Source organism: Chlamydotis macqueenii, chromosome 8 (genome assembly GCF_036417535.1).
Source record: "Chlamydotis macqueenii isolate bChlMac1 chromosome 8, bChlMac1.mat, whole genome shotgun sequence".
Taxonomy (NCBI): domain Eukaryota; kingdom Metazoa; phylum Chordata; class Aves; order Otidiformes; family Otididae; genus Chlamydotis; species Chlamydotis macqueenii.
The window spans coordinates 23036566-23057124 of record NC_141563.1 but is presented as its reverse complement, the minus strand read 5'-3'; the positions used below and the strand labels follow the sequence as shown (position 1 = coordinate 23057124).

The 20559-nt window shown below is 36.6% G+C and overlaps 1 protein-coding gene across 2 annotated transcripts in view; it reads right to left on the bottom strand.

The window, feature by feature from the left end:
* Nucleotides 1-214: 214 nt before the first annotated feature.
* Nucleotides 215-20559, bottom strand: part of TTLL7 (tubulin tyrosine ligase like 7) — a 77279-nt gene continuing 56934 nt past the window's right edge. Inside the window, exons 19-23 of one of the 2 annotated variants that reach the window (XR_015259241.1) lie at nt 19458-19538; nt 13833-13993; nt 8235-8408; nt 7804-7922; nt 4657-4787 (exon numbers count right to left, since the gene is read on the bottom strand). Coding sequence is in view for 1 of the 2 variants with exons in the window: in XM_086753803.1 (XP_086609929.1) it covers nt 4667-4787; nt 8235-8408; nt 13833-13993; nt 19458-19538 (537 nt within the window). In the remaining variant the exon portion in view is untranslated. Of the gene's footprint in view, nt 4788-7803; nt 7923-8234; nt 8409-13832; nt 13994-19457; nt 19539-20559 lie in introns of both variants that reach the window. The other variant, XM_086753803.1, reaches the window with a different exon arrangement.

The window sequence follows — 20559 nt, the reverse complement described above, 5'->3', positions numbered from 1 at the left end:
AAACCCAAGAATGTACCTGTCTTGCTCCCCAACAAGCAGAATCTTCTCCTGTTCCATATACATAAACGGTAGCATCTCCTTCAGAGTCTTAACATGCTATAGGTACTTACACACCATCCAAGACTCTTCTCTGTTAACAAGTGATTTCAACAATGTAGGGAACTGAGCAGAGGTGGCAGGGAGAGAACAAAGAACACAGATGTAGAATAACAACTAATGCATGGCAATTTTACCACATACAGAAAAAATTACAAATGCAAATGCTGGAGTGAAAGATTTTCCAATAAGTACACCATTTAACAGTAAATTATTTTTCTCCTGAAAATGGGAATAAATGCAACAGCTTCAAGTTAACTGTTTTCACACTGCATGCAAAGCTAACTTGCAAATATTCACATTTGCTACCACCTAAATTAGGTGTTACAACTGTCAATACAATTCAGTCTTTTCACTTTAATATACAGGGAAAGTAAAAACTGTAAACTTATGGTTTTACATTTAAAAGTGAATTTGTTCTAGAACTCCTAGTCCAGCTAAGGAACCATTCAGATACAGTTTTAAAAGTCGATGAATTTGTTTACTTTCCTGTACAACTAAAAATTAGAGACCAATTTTCCCATAACAAGGATGACACTCCTTTCTAGACAGGACATTAACTCAAGGCTGAGGTCTACCAAACTTTATGAGGTATTTTAAGTAATGTTTCCTTTAACATTACCTCAGCTAAGCAATACTTTTGAAAAAGTACTTTCCTTGCTCTTCAGACTTTGTACTTGGACTTCCAAGCTTGTTAACAAGACACAGACAAGCACTTTCTTTTAGCAGAAAACTCCACGTCCTTAGGCACAGCACAGGTCTGGCTACGTTGAGAACACAGCAAGGTACAGATTTACAAAGGCAAGGTACAGATTTGGACCTGCAGCATCCTGCTGTGGGCAGCAGCACCCTTTCTGCTCAACCCTGGAAGCCTGCTTCACAGCCCAAATGAACACAACTCCTGCAGACTTCAGCAGGAATTTTCCTCCAGTAAAGACTAGAAGAGCAGATGCCATCAGGCCATGCTCTTACAGGGTAAGAGCTGTTTCACACCACAGAGCATGAAGATTTTGTAAGATTTCACAATTGGCATTTCTGAGCCCACCCCTAGAGCTGCACATCCTACCCTCACACTACTGCAGTATGAGAACTGAGGCACAAAGCAGTGAACCAGTATCCGAATACCAACAGTCACTCCAGAGCAGGCACCTTCCTAACATCTACTCAACGCACAAGCTTGCTGTAACTGCACCATCATCAACACAAGTTTATTTCAAGACAGGAGACATGGCGGGACCGGCATCTTTTATGACAGTTATAGTTACCTGCAGACCTCTGCCTTGCATTTTTGTGCTACCCAAGGAACTGTGGTAAGACGGTGCCACCACACCAAGGCAGCACAGTGCCTCACCACTCTGGAGCCTCACCGCCCCTCCTCAGCTGCCCCTTACCTGCTGCTGCCTCCCAGCAGCAGCCTGGGGGTGGAGGGCAGCACCTAAGCTCAGCCATCGAGCCCTGCTGCCACCACCAGCCAGCAGAAAGGCCCAGTGATGCCAGGCTGGCTGGACACCACCAGCTGTGCTTCCAGTCTGCTCTAAGCAAATTATAACACTGTAATGGAAAATAAAAAGCTCCAGTAAAGGGCAATATTTTTGACTGAACATCAGTGGGTTTCTGGAGATTCAGTTAATAAAACTCAGCAAGGGAACCTATTCGTGCTCCAGCGTTCCTAACAGGACCATGAGGAAACCAGGCGGGGCAAGGACAAGGCTGGGCAGGACCCATTGCCCCAGGCGTGCTTGTGCTCCCAACTCAGTTTCCCCAGGGATGCGCCAGGAGGCACCCACAGGCTTCTATCAGCCTAAAAATACACAGCTCCTAGGTTAAAGCTACTCAGCATCCTACTTCTGTATCAGACGGATTCTTTTTAAGTTACTAAGATTATCATACACTGTTAAAAAACATATTACCTTATTTTATTTGTGTCTTAAATGGGTAAAGATCAACTTCTGGTAAACAAATTATCTGCATTCTTTTCCTTCTAATTACGACTCTCAAACAACTTGGAAATAAACTTGAGACCCTATTGTACCATGAAAGGCATTTAGGAGGTTGGTCTCACCTCTGTGTTTGATTAACTAGTTGCTTCCCGAGTAAAGGTTTGATGGTGGGGCTAAGACAAGGGGTCAGCAGATCTGCTGGTCATCAGGCTGAAGGTTCAACCACAGTGGTGCTTGCAAGAACCCCAGGCCAGAATTAATTACTATTTAAAGGCTCATTTTTTAGGACCACCTATCTGATCACAGAGGAAATGCTGAAAGGAGTAAATGCTTCCCCTATGGCACTACCTGGGGTCACACTGTAGGTGCAGCCCATAATTCACCTGTAGACACAGGTGTACACACTTGTTCTGAGGAGCTGTCAGGGAACTGCAGCATTACATTTATTGAAAGTATCGATTCACACATTATTAGGAACACAGTACCACATTAGGAAAAGTTATAAGAAAAATGAATATATTAAGTAACGTCAGACATAAACCAACCATCTGGTCCACTTTTGCACATGCTAAATGTACTTTTTTTCTAGATCTGTCCATACCAAATAGGTATGGTTAGTAGCCCTCATTCTGCTGGAAGAGTATTCTGTACAGACCAATCTGTCCCAGCACTGGCTTCCAAGAACAGAGTTCATGATGTAGTTTAAAAGAAGAAAAAAAAGGAAAAAAAAAATTAAAAAAAGGCACATGAACCTATTATCAGAACCGTTATCCTAACACTGTGTTTGAGTCTGGCAAGCTAGGCTGGAAGCTGTTTTTATCCTTATGGCCAAAAGCAGAATACAACAGAAGCCTCCCCCAAGAAGAGAGAACTTACAGCTTTTATTAGGTCTCACAGATAACCATAGTATGCTTTATCAGTAGTCACTGTACGGACCAAAAGAGAGATACAACTAATGTGAGCATACTCTATTACTAAACTAGTATTACCACAAAAATGAAAGAGACTTTTCCAGGCCAGAAGATGGCTTATATCTGTCTAATCTCAAGAGGTGTTTTTAATTGTTTACAATAGTCTCATTATCATATATCCTACAGTTCTAAAGCTCAGGCACTACAGTACAGGCATCAAAAATCTCACCCAAATTCCCAGTTTTATACACGCTATGACTAAAATTTTAAAAATAATCATTTCCAGACAACTTCAGTCTCAAATCTCTTCAGTCTTTTAAATTTGTTTTAAATATCTGGATATCAAAAACCTCTAACATACTTGCTCCTGAGGATAATTAGCCCCCCAATTATACCTGGAATATATTGATAATCTACAAACACGTTTCAGGGTTATACAATTGGTAAGTAAACAAGTCTTTGGTAAATAATAACTACTCTGTTCTTTACTCTGTTAAAAAACTTAATTTATTTTTAAATCTAGATTAACTTATTTTTTTAATGATTCTTTCTATAATGAATAAGGCTCATATGGCAGAATGCTGCGTGGGATGATTGGGTGTATGTAGCGAAACCTGGATGATGCTTTCAGGTAACAAATCCTGTTAATACTAGGTTCCCGCTCTGCCTTGTTTTCTTTTCGTGCCCTTCAGGCAGGTCCAGGAAGCTGAATCTCAATGAAAGCTTTCTAATGAATTATATTTCCAACACTTAAAGGTGTCAGCAATCTAGAAAATACTGTCCATTGCAAGGATACAATCCACTACCTACTGTAGAACGTATGCTAAAAACTAGAACAAACCAATTAGTTTAAGGTTGAAATAATACATTATAGCTGTAGTATTTCCTAAAAATGTCTGCTTTATCACTTGTACAGTAAAACAGAAAAACTATGCACTATGCATGCTTCTGCGAGTTGGAGATGACTACTTGCTCCCAAAGGAAACCTAAAGGCACAGGACAGAGGCAATGTGAAGGAAAATCTGGTAACAAACATTGGCCTCCATTTATTACAAGAATCCAATTAGAAACTGAATGCCTAAACTGATTTTTTTTTTTTACCTTTTGTGTACTGAATGCCTTCACTTTGGCTAAAAGATACTATAGCATGTCCTTTAAGAAAAATAGCAGCATTAAATAGATCTTGTAATTTCAGAGAAGGAATAGAGATATCTGGTTACACAGTTTTGGGGATTATTTTAAACATATCCAAGAAAGCAGATTACTTTTGATGACTCTTACAGTTTTATAGCTCTACTACAGTTTTTAAATCATCTTCCTTGTTAAAGGATCAATTACATTTGAGACAATAAATAGTATACTTTATAATAAATAATTTTAAAGTCAAAGTATTGTACTTACAAATAATGTAACACTGTAATAGGATCTTCAAGATCAATTCCATTTTATATATTCTGCAACAAAAATAACATTTCTAGTAGGAAGAAATTACTTACAAACCTAGCAAGATCTACACATTCACATGTGCATGTAAACAACTTAACAAGGTTTATTATGTTTCCAGAAAAGCTATGCTTTCACAGTAGGTTTTCAGCTAAATGTTATCATAATATGGTAGTAAATATATAGTAGTGCTTCTATTTAGCTCCAACATAAATTTTAATTTGAAAAAAAAATGGAGTGTCATTATTTACAAAGAACAGCAATTTTCCTTTTGCTTCACAAATGACTGTATCTGTGTGTGAACAAAATGTTAGGGCGAGGCATTCCAGATGAAGTGCAGCTAAAGTTGGACAAGGATGATTTCATGATGAACAGTGAAGGTCCTGGCAATAAATACCTAGAAAGGATATGAAAAATATGGCTGAGTTTACAGGCAAAGTGACATTCAAGAACAAAAGAATTCGTTGTTCATGCACCATACCTTATAATCGGGGTTTTTTTTTCAAGAAATTATGTACGATAAATATATTTATAAAACATACTGGACATGAGGCACTAGCTAACTCAGGAAACAAATCTAAATGCAGATAAACTCTTAGCAAAATTTCAAGGTGTTGTAAGAGGATCAAACATCTTTCCAGTCTTTTATGTTTAAAGCAAGCGGATAAATAAAACAAAATCATTCTGTGTAACACTACTACGAAAAATTGATATTTCACATATTGCTCTCTGTTATTATAGTACTGTTTAAACTGGGTTAAATTCGCAATTGATGTTAACCAGCTTAAAAAAGTTAAGTTGTAAAAAAAAGTTGATTAGAGAAAAAGAGAAATTTTCAGCTTTGGTTTCCAGCTCTAATTCTCTAAAAATAGCATGTTATCATCACTACTCTAGTAAAGCAAAAAACAATGATGCTACAGCCTAGTAAGTCACATCAGGGACTATTTGCCTTATAAATTCAGGCAACCATATAGCCTGTATTTTATGTAATATTACAGACAGCAATTTATCATATGGACTAGATGACCTTTAAAGGTCCCTTCCAACCCTAACTATTCTATGATTCTAAAATATTCATTCTTAAATCTTCTCATGTTATCATTTCCTAACAGTTAATTGCAGAAGTCATTAGATGAGCACAGTGTGCAAAAATAGCATCCACACTAAATCAGAATTTTCTAATGAATTATGTCAATGTTAGGAGGGACTAACATTGCACAAATTATTGCTTTAAAATTGTTGCATCATTCTAATGACTCCTAATGATTAATGATGAATAAGTTAAAAAACTGATCCTACTAATCACATGGATAGAAACAGAATCACACTGCCTATGGGAGACAAACTATACAAGGAAGTGTACACATTTGGTTTGTTTAAGCTTTGAGAAAAGCTGTTATTATAAACATATTATCACCAATACATTTTTTAAACAATTTACAAAAAATAAAGTCTGATTTGGAATGGGTTGGAGGTGAGCTTGACAGTTCACTGTGTCACCAGATCGAGTCCTACCTTTGCTTGATGATACAGTAAAAATCTCTCATGCTTCCCAGAGACTATGCCATGTGATAGATAAGATTATTTAGCAAGCTGTAAGGATCTAGCAGTAGATTGTATTTTTTTAAATGTTATAATACAGGTGAATTTATCAAAATACAAAAACTCTGACTTATTATACATATTAGCTATTATTTTTAAGATATTTGGTATAGTTTTTGAGCTCTTCTATTGTTTTCTTTACACTTTGTAAGGGAAAAAAATAACGTTAATACACATTTACATAAATCCTCCTATTCGTTCTCTACATGACATATAGTTGATTTACAGTTAGGAGACGAGACTGAGAACAAATTTGAAAAGTGAAAAAAGAACGCGGTGGCTGTTTTAATTGTCTTTTTCTCTCTTCTTGTACAAATAAGTTTTCCCAGCTAAAGGCGTATCTATTTGTAATCTCTGAAAGCTTTAGTTTCACAAACATTTGTTTCATAAACACAAACAAAACAAAAAAAATCTGTTTGTGCTCAGAAAAAACAAAGTTCTTCAAATTAGATTTTATAAAGTCTTGAAAAAATTGACTTCTTGTACATTTATTAAATTATATTCTGATATCTTCTTGCACTTCACACAATTTTACAGTGATATAAGAAAACTATTATTAATAGTGCAGATTCTTACATAATTTAAAAACAGAAACATAGATGAAAAGTAAAATAGTATTGTGGTTCTCCCATTTCTAGAAAAATAGTTCATTATCTTACAATTGTGGGGCATAATGGGCAAGCGTATTTATTTCCATATGTATCTTTCATTTCACAAAATTCAAAATATCATGGTTAACTAGCGTATTGCTGTATCCACACAGATGTAACATTCATGGACAAAAATATAAAAAATGTAACTTTAATTAGAGTTGTCATGACACTCCATTGCTGAAGACAGACTGATATAGAGGGCTTAGATTCCTCCAGCCTGTGAAATTTATGAATAAACTCCCATTCAGCATCTGAAGAAACACAGAAACTAAAGATGAGAAAGTTCTGTTGAACCATCCCTTTCAGTGCTTTCCAAATGCAAGCCTTCTGGCTGCACTACGTTAGAATAATCCAATCAGTTTGAATAGTTTGTGGTTGATCACGATGAAAAATTTTCTGCAGTATTAACAGTAAAAGCAATAAAAACTTCAACCTTGAAGATTTTCTAGTCTTAGCTAATCCAGATGACTTTACCACGCTCCCACTTTAGCTCAGTAGATGTTAATATTGAATATGATTTGTTTTGTGACTTATATACTTCTACTTTTGCTGTGACCAAATTCAGTTTGTGGTTGATTTTAAATTATCTTAGAGTACCTTAAGATCCATATGACAATAACAAATGAGTTCAGTGTATCAAATAACTAGTCTGAGATATAGCAAGTAAGCAATTAAGTCATAAAATAAGTTCAACAGATAATATATCAGTTTGCTTTTCACATAATATTTAACTCACAAAGCCTTTCTATGAAATAATGTCTATAAAGTTTTATATTTTAAAAGCATTTATGAGTTTATATAAGTAATAATTCAAATTGCCATTATGGATAGAATTTGGAACCTAAATAATTTGAAACTTGCCTTTAATTCTCCACCTACAACTGTTAAATTGCAGATTGCTGACTCCCCACAGTTGGAGCATTTTCAGTAATCCCTACACTGACAATATTAAAATGCCTATTGTATCTTGTTGGAGAACTAAACCAGTCAATAGAGAATCAGGTAAGTGCCAATTTTTTTTTTACTATATGATGCTGTTTTGCAAGGTTTGAAAATATATTTATGCTCTGTCAGACAAAATAATAAAACTTTCAATCTGTAGGTTTTGGAAATCAACTTTGCAAAACTGTGCAATACAGTAAATCAGATGGCACTTACCTGACCCTTGGCTGGAGCTGTGTCCCTACAGCATCCCATCACGAATGTGAAGCCAGAAGTATCATACATGTTAGGATACCTCTAGGAATGCAAATCTGGAATGAATGACTTTGAGGGATCTGAGAAGGGGAAGAAAGGATATTTTCAGCTACTTGGGCAGCAGGCAACCAAGACTTTAAGAAGTGTAGTTTCACACAAAATGTGTGTTTCAAGTCGTCTTTTAGTAGCACTTCATGAGTGGGCTAGAGAGATTAGAACAATAGAACCTCAGAATCAGGGGAAATGTTAGGGACTTTGCTTTTTTTTTTTTTTTTTTTTTAATACATAGTGAATTAGGCTTAAAGATGGTAGTGGTAGCAACATAGACTCAAATCTGTTCCAATATTATCCTTTAAACTTACAATTTAGGAAGAGAATACTGAAATGTATACCTTGTATCATCCCGGTGGGGGCTAATCCCAGTCGGTGATCCTCTTGAATCTGACGAATATTTGTAAACCACCAGCAGGCAGTGTTTACAAAGCTGTACTATTCGTTGGCAACACTGGAGTTGCTCAGGAGTCACCACCTCTGTGCTTTTACCGAATATGGTTTCCCAAGAGCTCCTGTTATGGAAAAAGACACAACTTCATATTTTCTGACACAAATTGCAATCTGAGAGCTTTACTGCTTTGTATCAGATTTAACAATAGGAGAACAAGAGAAAAAGCATGACCTTGCCTGTGAAAGGTCTATACTGTTTAACACAGAGGCTGGCAGATGCTGAGTCCAAAACACAAATTAAATAGTTAATCTTCATATGTGAAATGTCCACAAGCCATTTTTCACATGGTTTGTTCCCTGAAGTGTTTATAGGGCCATTACTTAGGTTAAGCACATAAAGATTTACTGTCACATAAATGTATATCTGTATTACAACAGGAATAACAAAAAAACACTTATTATTTTTAACAGACTACCACCGGAATGCGAATGAGAAGTGATATTAAAGGAATTAATAAAAATAATAAATTATTTCTAAATGCCTACCTACACAGCACCATAATACTCTTCTTCTAACTTAAGTACATGATACTAAGAAACAAATCCGAAATTAATTTACAGGAGATGTGCTCTGCTTCCTTACCCAAATATAAGGAAATACACATATAAGGAAAGTCTCTCAGTTTCGTCATTCAAATACTACTTATTATTCCTCTGGTCATATGGGGTTGATTTTCTACAATTAAGTTCAACTTGCAAAGTCTGTATCTATAGAAGCATTCCTTTTTGAAACGCAGGCCATCATGCTTTTGTTTTCTTAAAAAGCCGTTTCTCTTTCCAAAAAAAAAAAAAAAAAAAACCAAACCCTACCACAGCAATGTAAACCACGTATGTTTTACCACAGGAGACAACAATATTTCTTTGCATACACCTCAACACTTCTCTTTGTGCAACATTCTGACCAGATAACAGATCATTACATCTGTTTTAAAGGCAATGTGGTCCCTGTGAAGACTTTTCTTTTGGTTAAAACATTATCCAGTAGCACAGATGGTTTGTAAGCTTGAGGTTTTTTTGCTTGTTTTTGAAAGAAGCACTTCACAGAGTGAGGAAAATTGGCTGTATCTGGCTTCAACGTAACATCCAGGATGATTTAGCCTTGTCCACTGAGATCAGGAATAGATTTCACATCCCTGGTGAAGGAAGTTTGTCCTTCGAACAACATCAAAGAACCAGCAAGCTTACATCTGCCTAGTGAGATTTTTAAAATTATGCTGTATTAAGATGGAATTATGAACATTAATGAATAAAAGATAAGCTGTATATATAGCTAACTGGTTTTTAGTATGGCTCCTCAGTCTAGATGATATGTTCCAGCCGAAACTGTTCAGTCTTATAGAACTTCCACTGCATACATAATTTTCAAGTGATGCAAGCATTTCTCATTATTACCCATATAATGAATTGTTTAAGAAATTGTTTATAAGGCATCAAAACTGTTTCATTTCATAAACGGAATAATTCTACTACTTGAAGAGCTACTATTTTCTTCAATATATTTTTCTCAATATTGTTTCCTGTCTGGGAACTTTCCACATGTATTTTTACATGGAAATTAATCTATCGCAGCAAGATGAAGTTCTACATATTACATTTGTTCAACAGACTCACAGTGCTACACATAATTATATTCTAATTCAATCCATAAATCTCAAAAATCTTGTAGAAAAAAAAACTCTCCTGATAAATTCCTTAAGTTCTGGGCTTTGAGGTCTGTGATCACTTTTCTAGTTATGAGGGATTTCATCAGTGAATAATAAGATGTTATTACTGCTGTAACTATGGCCAATTATGAACACAGTGGTATTTAGTTACCCTAATAACAAAGACTGAGATTTGAAAACATACATGTGAATTTTAATGAGCTTTCATATAAATGTGCCTGTGCAACCTCCTCCACGTGCTACACAGATTCAGTTCATACTCTATGATACTGCAGTCAACAGGGATCAGAGTACTGTTACCTAAGGTAGCTTAATTTCTTATGCTGTAACTTTAGTTTCTATATATTAGTAAGAAATAATGGATTCCTCAACAGATCTAGAAAAAAGTATTATGACTGATTGTGCAATATTGTCAATTGCGTGTTATTCTTTTGTTGTGGTTTTGTTTAGTAGGGGGGGCCTAAGGTGGTAGCTTCTGTAGGAAACTGCTAGAAGTCGCTCCCCTTTGTTCAGGGGACTTGGCCAGGCCTAGGGCGGACCCACTGCTGGCCAAGGCCGAGCCGATTGGTAGCAGAATGTCTCGTGATGACGCCTCTGCGATAACGTATTTAAGAATGGGAAAACAGAAAAAAAAAGAGAGAGAAGAGAAGATGTGAAGAAGCTGAGCGGGGGCAGAGGCGCAGAGGGGGAGGCGCAGGCCTCATGGGCCTTGCAGGCCTCACCCTCTGGCCTCTCGCCAGGCAGCCGACTGGGCCCGACTCGGTCCAGCCCGGCTGCAAGAAGTGGAGAGGAGATGAGAAGTGAATGAGATGTAAAAAGATCCTGAGAGACACCTACCAGCCTGTTGTGAGGAACGGCTGCAGACACCAAGGTCAGTTCAGAAGGAGGGGGAGGAGTAATGCGGCTCCTGGCCAAGATTCCCCTGCAGCCTGTGGTGACGACCATGGTGGAGCAGGTTGTCCCCCTGCAGCCCATGGAGGTCCACGGAGGAGCAGAGATCCACTTGGAGCCCGTGAAGGACCCCGCACCAGGGGAGGTGGATGCCTGAAGGCAGCTGTGGCCCGTGGAGAGCCTGCTGGGACAGCTGTTCTGGAGAGACTGCACCCGTGGAAGAGATGACCCACGCCGGAGCAGTTCCACAAAGGACTGTGGCCCGTGGGAGGGACCCCACGCTGGAGCAGGGGAGGAATGTGAGGAGTTCTTCCCCCAACCATGAAGCAGCGGCGTAAAACAACATATGATGAACTGACTGCAACCCCCATTCCCTCTTTCCCCCTGTGCTGCTCGGGGGGGGGAAGGTAGTAGAGATAATGTTAAGCTTGGGAAGAGGGAGGGGTGGATGGAGGTTATCTTGTTCTCTGTCTCATTATCCTACTGTTTGTAGTAATAAATGAATAGTTTTCCCCAAGTTGAGTCTGTTTTGCCCGTGACGGTAACTTTAAGGATTTCTCCCTGTCCTTATCTCAAACCTCGAGCCGTTTTTCCTTATATTTTCTCTCCCTGTTCTCTCGGAAGGAGGGGGGAGTGAGAGAGAGACTGCGTAGTCTGGTCCGATCGGGGCTGAACTACGACATCTTTTTATAACCATCTGAAGTCAACTACCAGTTGATTTCTACCAGTTTTCTCTTACTAATTATTTATTATACAGTAAAACAAATGTAGCTTTATGAAACCATCTACATTGTGGTTATTTCACTGAGGTTTTCTGTTTCTTTGTTTATTTTTTTTGCTAAAATAGCGTATGTCTCGTAGAGATCTAACCAGCAAGACGAAACCTTAAAGCTAATAGCTCTGTTCTTCTCCTAAGACCTTACAAATAGTCAAAGAACTATAGTCAGTATATTTTCATATACTCATGTTGTTTCTGAATTAGCATCTTAATATCGCTTTGTAACATATTTCTCCAAATCCTAGACGTTCTATGTTTATTCCAATCTGTTCTTTAAAATGGCACAACGAACAATAGCACAAGGAAGAATGATGAGAAATTGGCCTCTCTGCCACACAGGTGCTGTCATGAGTTCTCTGCTGTGTATTACATGGCAAGAAGGATGCTTGTAACTGAATAAGCAACATACTGGGAAGGTACAAACAGCCTTTCGGTTTTCTCTGTGAATTCTGTATTAAGTATACTACATGCAGCGTCATCTCTACACATACTGGATATTTGTATATTACTTTTAAAGTATTTTTAGAATCTTTTACATAACAACTCCTCTGACAAGGAACTGGATCTTTGTCAAATATTTTAGTTCCACTTTGGAGTCAGCAATCTTGTTCCACATGAATGAAATTATTGCTAGATGAGAAATTCTGCTCTTCATTGAACTCTTCTGCTGGCTCAAAGATTCTCCTCCTGAGCCAACTGAGCAGCAGAATTGTTCAAAGGTTTTGAACCAAAAAAAAATTGTTTGTAGACAAAAAAAAAAAAAGCAAAATGAAATTTTTCATGTATATTAGAAGATTTGCACACTAAAACTCAAAATAATAACAGCATTATCAAAAAAAAAGTGTTTCAGATTGTTTCATACACACAGAAATCTTTTCTCACTCTACTTTAACTTTTGGAGTGTGCTGCATTCTCAATATCTACCCCTAGCACATCTTAAGGCTGACATTATTTGCATGTTCCCACAGCCTGTTTCAGTGAAAAAAAAAAGCGAAAACTCCAAGCAGCTTGCACAACAAGAAGACTTCAGCAATGAGAAGATAATGGTAAAAAAGCCCAAAAAAACAATGATCTTTCAGATACTCTCAGATCCCTCTTCTTCTTATCTCCATTTTGTGGGGAAACAATTAACACGCATTCTCTACATATGACAAATGACTACATGTGAAGAACATGTTGACCTGTATCCATCAGTATACTATTGTGTTTGCTGCAGTTAATTTTCAATAAATGTCTTAGAAAACCTTAAGCAAGCTAATCAAAACCTCTCTCATTCTTGATACACTGTATATACTTAAAGACAAAATGTCTTTTTGTATGCAATATATTTGCTTCCTTGCAGGGGTGTTGGACTAGATGAGCTTTAAAAGGTCCCTTCCAACCCAAACTATCCTATAATTCTATGATCTGTATTCTTAATTTACAAATAAATTTGGTGCATGGGAGGGATTATTTTATACCTATGATCTGATCCTCCAAACCTATATTTACATGAATGCCTTTGATTTCAGGAAGGTAGATTTTTAAGTGTAGGATATTGAACTTTCAATATATAGCCTGATCTTTTTTCCCCCCATAGAAAACTTATATTTGCTACTCAAACAAAAAACATTTGCTTACCTCATTGTGGACATTGCCTATTCTGCTTATAGTTAAATTCCCAGTAGTGTGGGAAACAGTGAATGTAATCAAGCACAGAAATTCAAACTCATTATTTGTAAATCACAGAACTGACATTGCATTTGGCATGAGATGTCAGCTGCACTTGTGACTGAATTCTTCCCTTGTAAGTCTTGAACTCAGATATGACAATGACTTCTGTTGATGCTAAGTGCACATTTGACACTTACAGTGGTCTGGCCTCAATATTGTGCGTCATTCAGTGAAAGAATTGACCTAAAGCTCAGATACTTTGAAAATTAGATTTTTCCCTTAGATTATTATATTTGTAAATACATTACTAAATGTCTGATTCCATTACTGAAATGGCTGGCCTAGATCATTACATTTGTATTTATACTGCATCTTTAAATGGTTTTAGAAGTTGTTCAACTTATTACAGCATTCTCTTGAATGAAAATGAGCAAAGTATGCCAATATTGATTGTAATTGTGAAGTTATGAAGAAGACTAAGATAAGAAAAATAGGCTTACCCTGAATTACAGAAACAGTTCCATAGACCTTGACCATGGCTCCAAAGTAAGCGATTAAATACACGGTTAAAGAGACGGTACAGATGTAAATTTTCAATGTCTGGAGCCTTCCAGACACGCTGTAGAACTGCACGAACACTTGTCCTGACTATATCCAAAACCTAGGAAAGAGTATTCCAAGCAAATCAAAGCAAAGGCATATTGCAAAACCTAAAACCAACTGTTCACTGATTCACTGCACATATACACACACAAACACACAGGCACAGATGACTGCATAGCTATAAATTCCCACAGATGTCTATGTTTCATTTCTGTGCATTCATCAGCAAACTTTTATGATATGCTTTTTCTGTCAATAACATTTTGCAAAGCCAAATCAAAATATTTTATTTTTATTGCAGAAAAGTTCATTTCTATTTTTTTTCAGTCTGTTCAATACCAGCTCATTTAAATGACAAATGGGGTTTGAAAAGAAACAAAATGGACACAATTACAGAACAGACACAACATAATTAACAACCCAAATATTATATATTTGAAGATTATCTCTTCTTCTTTACCCACTCCTTTTTAAAATATCATCTATTTTATAAAGAACTAAAATGTTCTGAAAAGCTGCAAACTGCTTGTGGTTTAATGTCTGTTTAAGCTCAGCATTACCCTAGATCAAACCATTTTAGTTTACCTGTGATGCAGGAAGTGGTGTAGTGAAATCAATAAGTAAGAAAACAATCGTCAAGATATTCAGAATAGCAATGTCTATAGAAACACAACAGATTTATTATATACGGGCTACATTTAAATGCGAGTGTGTAAAGATGTGGGTGAAGAAAATGCTAAGCTGCATTCCGTATAGCACTGAGTTTCACCTGGTAAGTCCTAGCTGCTCAGTGCCCGCACACACATACAGGCAGTAACACATCCAGCTCATCAGAGTACTCTTGGATACCCCTTTGCACATCCCACTGAAATGGGACATGGGAAGTGGGATTCACCTTGCGTGCTTTTAAACACCTGTACGTTCTCTTAAGCCAGGCCTCTAGGTTCCCTCCATAACCACTGGAGAGAAACAGGCTCCAGAGTGTCTTGGCTTCTGTCTATTTAGATGTATCAACAACACTGGAAATAGTTTTGTTACCCAAGTAGTATTTAGGCACCACGCTGGCACTCTGAACAGTGTAAAATCTGTCCTAAAAAGTTCTATGGTGCATGTAACCCATTAACAAAAAAGCCAGTTAAATCAACGTGATTTCCTGTAAAGGGGACATCCTTACTGCCTCTTTTGCAAAACAGCATCTTCCAAAAAAACCAGTCAGACTCAAGTGGGTGGTGAACTGATGGAGGTATTCATTTAATTGGTATAAGATGTGGCAAATTAGAAGGTACAGTACTTTCTCAGGAAACTTTCAGATATGCATGACAAACTGATTCACACAGTGAAACATCTGACTCTCAAAAGGTGAAGGAGATTTAGCAGAACAGTAAATTACGGAAGCGTGGTGTAGAACTGCTATTTTTCGGTCCTGCAGAACAAACTGTTGTTTATAAGTAGTCTGAATAGACATGATGAAGGAAACAAAGCACAAATATACAAAATGCTTGCAACAGCACAATGAAGCTTCATAGTAAAGAGTAATGCTTAATGGGCACAAAATCTAGATAGCTGTAAATGGCAGCCTTGATGAAATATGTCATTTACAAGTTATTTAAGCTCTATTTTGAAGACCTAGAATTAGTCTGCATGCACAGGTCTTGCAGTAATTCCATGCTCATAATAACCCAGTGCAAATACGATGCTGTCCTCTCCCATGGGAATCTTTATGAATGCAGGTGTCTAACACACTAAAAACCATACCTGTGGTCTCTTCCTCCTAAAGAGTGAGACAGAAAGAGTAGTAAATTATAATCTAAGGATGGTGATCTTGTTAAGCGAGTGCAGGAGCTAAACCCAGGTTTTGGATTGCCCCACGCTTGTGGAATGGGTCCACAGACTTTCAGACACTCCCCTAGCATTGTTAGCCTACTGTCTTAATGCTTCTCAAGCAGCCTTTTCTTTGTGGCTCACCTGATTAAGGCTTTCCCACACAAATGGCCAGTAGCTATGATTGTAGACACCCATTTGAACCAAGTTCCTAAGTTACATAAAGGATTGACTATACATTTATTTGCAATCTTGCACTGAGTAATTTATCTCCCTGTGTAAAAACAGAGCAATTCCGCTCCACACGCATTCTCTCACTAGTTCAAAAAAACATGAACTAAAAACTATGATGCTGATGTAGAGCTTTTTGTTTTCCTTTAGCACCTGAAATTGAAGAAAACTAAGGACTGAACCTTGCATCTTAAAGCAAGCTGCAGTCTGCCTGGTATTCTGGAAAAAAAAAAAAAAAAAAAAAAAAAAAAAACAACAACAACAAAACCAAAACCCTTTCTTGCAGTTTTTATTGTGGTATTGCCAATATGCCAGAGGGGAAAAGATCCCAGTTAATTGTTCTTAATTTGCAAACATGGCCTCAATCATCCACTTCAGAAAAGAGACGAGGCATTGAACAAGAGCTGGAACTTTATGAAACCTACACCCTCATTTTTCTAAGTTCATTTCTCTAGTTTGCCTTCATCTTTCTGTTTACTCCAATTTACATCATTTACTTTAACATAACCAATTATCTAAGTGTAATAGAACAAGATGTTATGAAAGACCATATTGAAAACCCTCTGGTAACCATCAAAACACTTTTAAAGAAATTATGTAAAGTGATGTAACATGAAGCAGTCAACTCCTCCCATACAAAAGTCTCTTTTTCCTAAAAGTCCTGGGAAACTAAATTTCATTTTAGCATTTATTGATTTCATCAGTTTACTCTCAACTTGCTTCTAAATGCCTCCTGTACCTCTGCTGTAATGCCAGAATATTACACACTAAGAATATGAGCAGAAGTTTAATTTTTCTACATCATGTTGAACAATTGTTAAGCAAACATAGCTGTCAGGGACAAACATTGTGAAATCTAGTACATTGCCCAGGTATTTTCTTCTTGTGTGCTAGAATTCCCCAGTAAGTATAGTGAAGGGGACTGAGTTTCTGTTTCGTATTTCACAAAGTTGCAGAAGGTACCTTTGAGACAGATTTTTTACTCGCATAAATATTCTCTACCTTGAGTTCATTTCTCCTTTACCCTCCTCATTGGAATATAAAACATACTTCTTTCAAATCAACAAAAGCTCACACATGTGGCAGTCCTCAGCTGCAATGTCATTGTCAATGTTAATCCATTTTTATAAACTACCCTTCTAAGAATAACTATCTGATTGCTTGAAGGGATTGAGGTTAAAAGCAGTTTAAAAAAAAAAAAAAAAAAAAAGGCAAATCATTTCCAGTGCAAGCAAAGACAAAGGACCCTCTAGTGCTTCAGGAATTATAAGTCTCCTAAGTTGTAAAAGATGTCCTCACAAGAAGAGCGAAGAAATCCACATTTCTGATTGTGCAGTTTTTGCTAATAATGACCTGGCATATCAACCTGTATCATCTTGACTTTGTACATGTGCGCTTGGTTTTGCATGACTGTCAGTCAAATAAAGGACAGAACCATCCTTTATTGTAGTCTTTCTAAAATAATGCCTTAAGGAGAAAATTCTGACTAGCTTGGAAAGATAGGGAAAAAAAAAAAAAAAATAGACAGACACAAGTAAATTAAGCCAGATGGCCAAAAGGAGTTTAGGAAGGGCAAATCAAAGAATGTATAGTAAAACAGCCTCAGTCCCTCAAAGAGCAGATTTATCACTCTCCTTGTGGTAATTCCTTACCACAGTTCTGTGGAATGACCTGTGGGGAAGGGTTGAAAGATATACCTTAACCAGTCTCATGTGAAAGCCCTGTACCTCAGTTGCAACGGGCCCAATTTGGTGACTTCTTTCCACACATGTGGCATCATAGATTAAAGAAAGTGATTCTAGCAACACATCCTCCACTAGCTCTAACTGTCCCAAAGATTACTGCTGAGAAAATGAGATCTCCATTGCAACAGCAGTGTGAATTTTGGGCCCTGTTATCTATGTATGTATATATGTATCTATCTATCCCTCCTTCAGAGCAGCTCTTCCTCCATTATCACCATTTTCTACAAGCCTTCTCTGAGACTCTCTGGTTTGGGGCAAAAGGCTACAACTGCCATATGCACACAATAGAAAAGATCTGTGTGTGTATATTGGGATTACAGCACTCTCTACTGTAATTAAAAAGAAATAAAAGATCATTTTAAGCAAAGGACTACTGAGCAGAACAGCTGTAGGTATCAAACAAAAATGACACAATTTCAGCAAATGAAGTTGGTTGCTCAAGTGATTCCTGTCAATGGCACAAGAAATAATTCTCCTCAATTACAGATCTGTGATGCCATTTGACATGGTTCGAGAAGAATTTTTATTAAATTACAGCCTCCTACATTTCCAAGTTCTTCTTCATTTTGTCATGTCTAATTTAGTTTTAGAAAGCTGTGTGGACACATATTCCATTTAATATCTGAACTTAACTTGAATAGTCAAATACATTTCTATCATATGACATCACATTAAATGGACATGTTTTCTCTCTTCAGTATGAAAAGGCAATATTCAATGAAGTACAATTTGAAACACTGAGGATCACACTGCTGATTTTATAAAAAGTAATTTGAGATGAGGATCTGACATAGTTCTTCCATTCTTTATTACAATCCACCAACTTTTTAAAATTATAATATTTACCAGCAGCATTTTAATTAAGTTACTTTCTTTTATGGTCTATAAAAATAGAAACTGACACATACAGAGATTAAATGATTGGACCTGATATGTTAATCTACATAATGTGTAAAGTGACTGAAGCAGAGAAAGACTTACTTTAGGGGCACTAAAGTATTAATAATAGATATAATTTCTGCTACATTAAGAAAAATAAGTATTACACTAGGAAGATGATTTTGACTGACATATGACATACAGATATGACTTACGGACTACCAGATGTCAGATTTTAAACAGATTAAAAACTCTTTAGATGCTATGCATAACAGTAGCTCCTAGATAGCAGATGAGTGAAGACAGAATGATAAACAAATATTATTAGTCCTTTGCAAGACTAAACCAGTTAGTTGAACATTATAACAATGTCAATAATCTTTGCTGGCAGGCCTATTTTTCATCGAGTGTGATCTGTTGTAATACTGTGGGTCAAAGACTCAAATAACCAAGTGCAATATCACTAATTCTAATGGACTTTTAATATGCCTGGTCTGAAACTGCTGACTTGTTTATCCCTTATCAATCAAATCTGCTGAATCAATACAGTTCTAAGAGTGTTTGCTAAAAATTAGTTGTGTAAGCACTAATCTTTCAGTTTGCTTTTCTTTCAGCAGGCTAATTTTTTAAGAAATTGTTTTTGAAATTATATTCCAGGATAACTATGCTTGTCTAAATATGAAGTAACATAATTTCCTGCAATTGAATTACTTCACATATATGTTTGTATTAATAGCCAGTATTTTAGCATCTCAAGTCACTCCCAACTACTGCTAAACATCAGTAGATACATCGCTATGCGTTGACTTTAGATGATCTTCAGAAAGTGAAATATATGTCACTTACTTTTCGTTGCTTTACAGAATCCAGTTTTACCAACCAATAGGATGCCACTTTTGTTTTATGATACTTCCAATTATCCATAATCTGTAGTCATTGCAAAACACAAGATAAAAGAAATACACATAAAAACAACTGAAATACGGCATTTTATTCATGAGAATTCCTAATGCTAAAAAATGTGAGCATCTAAAAGATTCCTGTGAAAATAACTTTCCTCTAAAAGAAATAGAAAAATATTTCCAAATTTATGTGGGGGAATGTTTGCAAAGATGCGTGCAATCTTTCAGTTTAATCTTACCCTGGTTTCCACCTGATTCTAAGTCATACACTACAAAGCAGCTAGAAACTCCTCTTAACTGACTCAGCTCAAATTCCTTGAACAGAGCAATAAGTTCAATAATCCGTAATTGTTAATCTATTTTAATAGTGAGGTTTTTTGCTGCATAAAGGCCATTAGACATACCTTAAAAACATCCTTTCTATAAACGATCATATATGAACTGCAATACTCTCCCCTTTTATGACGTCTAAGGGCTACCAAAACAGGTCAAGCTGTGAACATACATTTTTATTTTCATTTCATTATTTTATCTTTCTATTCTATTCCAGACCTGTGACAAGTTCTGCTTCACCAAAAACTAATATACCATTACTTGTTTCTTTCCATGATGAAATACTACTTCCCTTCAGAAACTGGTTCAGGCCAAAGAATTCTGCAACAAGCAAGTGCATTATAACCATGCTTATGTGGTATGAGAAAGCACGACCAGATGGAGTGCAAACACACACACACTCCCATCCGTACATAACTATACACACTCTCTCCCATGTTTGAAAAAGAAAATTTAATGAAGCATTTTATTTCTGCTTCTAAGATGAGAAACTCAATATGCTAGTTATTAGAATGCTATCTTCCAGAATCACCCAAAGCAACCACCATTACAGCAGAATCCCTTTCCACTGTGATGCAGTTGCACAGATTACTAGAGACATAATCAACGTTTTGAAAGCTCACAGAGCAGAGGACATTTCTGGCCAGATAATGAATTAGATGAATTTTAATACACTGTGGACTGTGCTTACTACATCAGAATACAATTTAAAT